The sequence below is a fragment of the Ostrinia nubilalis genome, chromosome 29 (assembly GCF_963855985.1).
Source record: "Ostrinia nubilalis chromosome 29, ilOstNubi1.1, whole genome shotgun sequence".
Classification (NCBI taxonomy): Eukaryota; Metazoa; Arthropoda; class Insecta; order Lepidoptera; family Crambidae; genus Ostrinia; species Ostrinia nubilalis.
In genome coordinates, this window is record NC_087116.1 from 754,947 (window position 1) to 760,946 (window position 6,000).

At 34.8% G+C, this 6,000-nt stretch overlaps 1 protein-coding gene across 4 annotated transcripts in view; it reads right to left on the reverse strand.

Moving 5' to 3' along the window:
* LOC135085676 (choline/ethanolamine kinase) overlaps nt 1-5,798 on the reverse strand; it is a 29,206-nt gene extending 23,408 nt beyond the window's left edge. Inside the window, exon 1 of one of the 4 annotated variants that reach the window (XR_010260187.1) lies at nt 4,958-5,244. Coding sequence is in view for 3 of the 4 variants with exons in the window: in XM_063980471.1 (XP_063836541.1) it covers nt 4,958-5,041 (84 nt within the window). In the remaining variant the exon portion in view is untranslated. Of the gene's footprint in view, nt 1-4,957; nt 5,245-5,648 lie in introns of those variants that run through there. The other 3 variants (XM_063980472.1, XM_063980471.1, XM_063980470.1) reach the window with 3 other exon arrangements.
* Nucleotides 5,799-6,000: the final 202 nt, after the last annotated feature.

Sequence of the window (6,000 nt, forward strand, 5' to 3'; positions counted from 1 at the left end):
ATTTACCAGAGGCAAGAGGATTTGTCCTACACTCCCCACGCTGGCCAGACGGGTTGGGGAGGCCAATTGATGGATTTTTGCGAGAATTTCGAACAAGTAAGAATTTACTTGAAAAAAAAAAAAATAAAGCATAAAATTTTCGAAAGGTAATTTTTCCTGTTTTCTTAGCTTAGTCATTCCTATCGCTCCGAACATAAATGAAATGACAAATTAAAGAGAATTTCTAGATGACTACTGATGTATGAAATTGTATGGAAACGCATCACGTTTGGTCACGTGTAACAAAAGGTCGCTCGGTGTATTTTTATTTTGTATATTTATCTGTTTTGTTGTCACGTGTAATAAATTTATCTTTAAGTCTCTTGACCATTGGTTCCCAAACTTAATTAAGACGCGCCCCCTTAGACCATACTAAAATTCCGCGCCCCCCCTCCTCCAGTCAAGATTATTTATTGGTCGTATCGAGCAGTCTGGAATGCATTCTCTCAGCGAACGTACGTTTTTTTGCTTAAGTACATAGATAGCCCGCGCCCCCCTTTAAAGGTCTTTACGCCTCCCCTGGGGGGCGCGCCCCCTACTTTGGAAACCAATGCTCTAGCTAGACTATGTTTCTGATCAATGCTAGAAAAGTATGTATGGGACTTTGTTATGTACTCGCGGCCGCCCTACCCCCTTAGGGGTTGAATTTTGCAAAATCCCGTCTTAGTGAGCATCTACGTTCTAAAAGGAACCCCCATGCAAAATTTGAGACTCCTAGCACTTGTAGTTTCTGAGATTTCGTGATGAATGAGTGAGTGAGTCAGTGACCTTTCGCTTTTATAGATATGTAGATTGTTTTGAGACAAATAAATACTTTCTATCTATAAAAGTTTGGGACTGCTGACTACATGTATCGTTACGTCTCGCCGCTTCCCCGGCTGTGTATCAAAGCCTTTTTAATGACGTCACCAATACATATTTACTAAAGCTTATTATGATAATAGTAATTGCGACACAGGTTGTACATTACTGCCTAAATTGCTATCTTATCAACAATAAGTATTTTTATAATCTGAATAACATGCAAGGTTAGGGGTGTGTTGACTATTGATAAGGTATCAGTTATCAGCTAGTATCTATTTGACCCCACCCTAATGGGGTACTTGACGCCATCAGTCGATTGACACAGTTTTTATGTGCTGTCGAAATGAGAGTCTCCAAGAGATAGGTCCTTTGTATGGCAATATATGATGACGTCACTATTTCACTAAATAAAAAATTTACAGTTTTAGCCTAGGCACAGACCACCGATTTTTAATCGGCCGATAGTTGGACCTGATTTTAATTTGTATAAAAATCAAATCGGTGTAATGTGCGCACTTCTATACAAGCCCATACTGATCAACTGCCCGACTAAACTATCGGCCGACAAAAAATCGATGGTCTGCGCCTAGGCTCACAGACCAGTCATGATGTTCTTTTGAAACACATTGTGTTTTAAAATGTTTTAGTCTTTAACAGACACAGGGAATCCTAGTGTGGAGTCCAGTGATGCTGTTAGTACATACTTACTGTATAAATTGTATTCCGTTTTTATTCTGAATGTAACAGTAACCAGATCATGTACTGTAATATTTTTGGACTAAATAAATATCATTTTCATTTTCATTTAATCTCTACTACAAGTCATATTATTCTCGAAATTTTATGAAGATTTATGTCTGTTAGTTAGACTACTTTATGTAAAAACTGCTGGACGGATTTTGATGTAACTTTATGACTTTAGCTAGTGTACATTTCAAGAGCAATTGCATGAAAACGAAATTGAGTTTATTTACAGAGATATAAAATTTTAAAGAAGTAATTGTTGGAAAAAAATTTGACATCCTGTAGGATTACAATTTTTCAGGGTTGAAGATACACTGTAATATTAGAAACCCTATCAAAACCAACATATTAATATTATTTTAAACATGTGTTATTGTACGGGTCATTCACATTATGTAAGTTAAAGATAACTTAGTAAAATAAACAATTTGATTGTATCTCTGATCAGTTTACGTAAACCAAGTGCTTCTGTAGGTATCTCTTAAACATATAAAATGGGTATCTATCAAGTTATCATTAAGTTACAGATGTACCTAGACAATATGGCATTCGTTTTCGATGGGGGATTGTTATCATTTCGATACGTCGACAAAGTACGTACAAATAGAAAAGCCCTGGGTTGCACCATCTTACATTAACTTTATCAAACTTCAAAAGTCTGTCAAACTCCATACAAAATTTCATAATCTTTCATTTCAAGAACTAAAATCTTCATAGAAATTTTTGACGTACTTGCTAGCGATTACACTTAACTTAAGCTCATAGTAATTAAGCACACAAGTTTTAAATTCAAACCTAAGTTGTTAAATTTAATCTATACTAATATTATAAATGCGAAAGTAACTCTGACTGTCTGTCTCTCTTTCACGCCTAAACCACTGAAGCGAACCATCAAAATGATGAAATTTGGCATAGAGATAGTTGAGTCCCGGGAAAGGACATAGGATAGTTTTTATTCCGGTTTTTGAAACAGGGACGCGCGCGATAAAGTTTTTCTGTGACAGACAAAATTCCAAGCGGGCGAAGCCGCGGGCGGAAAGCTAGTAATCAATGAACACAAGAAGCAAATAACTAGATTGAATGGACTCTGGCCACAAAAAGGAATTTACTTTGCATTTTAAAACCACATTTTCCTCGTCCAACAATCGCAAAATTAGTTGCATGTGATCAATTAAACATGAGGCGTACTACCACAGAATAATAATAAGTACTACGTACAGATGTTTTACTTCGCGAAGGTATTTTAAAAAATGTATGCTCAATGTCATTAACAATATGGTGTAATTTAGCTTGTCTCAAGAGTCAAGCACCATTTTGTTGACAAACGTCAGTGATCGGTACTGCGCCGAAGCTATAGGGCTGACTTCTGTAAAATGATGTGACGTGAGGTGCCAAACTGCAGAAAATGGCGGAGGAAATACATGATTTAGCATGAATTATCATGAATAATATTAACTACTTATTTATCTCTCAGTGTCTTCAGGCAATTTAAAAAAGTACATTCTGTGTTTTTATTATTATTTTGACAGTTAAATACTGCACAGTATTTAGTACACCATTTTCTTTATTTTTTCCATCATACACAAGAATACGCGTGCGTGAGTCAATGCTCGCTCGTATGTGAGGCCTTGTCGAATAGTACTCCTGTAGAGGGCCATCGTACGTGTTTTGTTTTCGATGTAAACTCGCGGAGATGAACATGCCTGGTACTACGCACAATTCACCAATAAAACTCAACGTTAATATATCAGACGTTGTTAAACACCAATTGCGGTGACATATTCAATCTGTGTTTAATTATGCAGCTTCGTTGATTGTTAATTAACAACGTCTAGATGCATGTCAGTGATTTTATTGTGTTTTAAATTGAGTGTCAGGTCTGATTGCAAATGTAGATTGCACGAATCAGCGTGATTGAGAATTATAGTATTTACATGTGTATGTTTAGTCTTCACAATCCTACTAATATTATAAATGCGAAAGTTTGGATGTCTGGATGTTTGTTACTCTTTCACACAAAAACTACTGAACGGATTTTGATGAAACTTTACAGTATTATTGTTCAGAATAACATAGGCTACAATTTATGACGATATGTGACAAACTAAATTTATTTATTTATTTAATCTTCAGCACACAAACTAACAATGCACTGTGGCGGACTTAATGCCGGAAGGCATTCTCTGCCAGTCAACCACGGGTCATGCAGAAAGAGTAAGGCGGTGCAAAAATTTACTTAATATAGAAAGTTTGTTTTTGATGCAAAAGTACTGTAATACTTTATGCAAGTGTACAATACAATACAATTAACATTTTTTCTGAATAAGAATAAAGTAAATAAAAGATAGGTCTGTATAGATTGATAGAACATACTTTATAGTATACCACACAATACAAGAAAAGAAAGAAATACACATATTAATGCTCTTAATGTTGATTTGTATCATTCTATTAGTACCAAAAAAGTTCTTACTTTCTTTCAAAAAACAGATCTAGATCTAAGTTATTTTATCACTGTAAAGTGATTTCTTCCAGACAACCTATAGGACAGTTGTTTAGAACAGGTAGAAAGAGAAGGCAGATAATTATTATGGAATTCTTTGAAATCTTTAAAGAGATAAGGGAAATATTTTCAAAGTCAATCAGCTATTGATATGTTTAAAAAATAGTACACTATGTCTGTTAGATCAAATCTTACACTGATAAAAGATTTTTCAATTTATCAAAATGACTTGCAAAATTAGTTCAATATCTAAATAACTCATGTAAGTTTATGTTTTACAAGTGTACAGGCTGGCTGATTAGATATTTCTTATATGAAACCAATAAAAATACACAAAATTATCTGTAACTTTGATTAAAATAAGGAAACACTATCATATAACATCACACTACAGCCAATAGGGGCAGAGCAGTAAAGAAAAATGTTGCAAAAACGGAAAATATTATTCAAACTATTTTCACGCGTACGAAGTCGCGGGAACAGCTAGTTTTGAATATATTATGGAAGGTTCATTCATGAACGACTTTATTGAGACGAAACCGCACAAAAACTAAGGAAAACAGAGCGTTAAGGAAGCAAGATGAATACTACGTCACTGAAATCTGAAATACAAGGTTATTATGTGAAGAAAAACCTGAATAATTATGAGATGAGATAGGGAATTTTTCACTACGTTATCACTGATGCTTTTTAGCCATTTAGCGGCTTGAAATGTTGATAATAGCAATTAGAAAGCTATTAGAAAGGATTGTTATAAGTTTTTTAATTATTACAATACGAAATTTACGCTTAAAACAAGGGCAAATGAGCAAGTATGGTTACGAAATCGGCGGTCCGATTAATGTGACTTAATTAGTGGAAACGTACCCAGTAACTGTTTTTGTTCATTTCGACGAACCTCTTGTAGCTATTCCTCGCTTGTATCAATAGGTTTTTGATAGAGAAAGACATTAAAATTGAAGAAAACACCGGATTTTTCCTCAGCACGTAATTTCCCGACACTGACGTTTGACACTTGTTTTTTTTTCACGGGATATTGATTTTGACAATCAATGTTGCCCGAATAAATTCCTAATTCGTCACAGTTATGAAATTGTACACTTTGTGTAAAAAACACTGTTATCTAACCGGACGTAGAGTAAGGTCAATTTGTAGTTCGTATGAAAATAGAGAAATAAAATTATTTCAAACTTCATGCATATTAGTCACAGTTATTAAACAAATAACTAGAATTTTTGCATAATTGATTCGACATCGAATTGTTTATGTTTGAGTATTGAGTAGGTATAAATATTGAGTTTAAAAAATTATATGAATACTATTTACATTTTCCTATTATAATTTAGTGAAACTTTCCTCTTGCATTAATAATACAAGAAGCGCACGAGTAATTAAAGTGCAAACTCAAAAACGGAATCTGATTATTCTGAATGCTGATACATTATATTTTATAGTTATAGTTATCTCCACTGCACGTCACCGGGTGGTACGATATTCGCAAAGCAAAAAGAAAAGGAATATGTACAGTTTACGCCACTGCAAGTAAATTAGTATTTACCTTAGCCATTTCAACACCAAAATCCGATTTCTTATCAATCAAACGAGATGTTTATTTTTTGCGTTCAGTTATAAAAATACAGCGGCGTTTAATCGCGTATGATACGTGTACACTTTGTGAGTTAAAAATATGTACTGGCGCGACGCGAGCGATATGCCAGGTATCTGTGCGAGCAGAAATTCGATAGGGTGGTATGATCGTGAATTCTGTAAGTGCGAGTGAGACGCACAATCCGGAATGCTCCGATCGTTAACGAAGGTAGACGACTGCAGCCCTTGCCAGTCTGTAACGTCATGTTATCCTGCTAAAGTTAGAAGAGTGACGTGTCTGCTAAGTGCACAGTCAATCAATG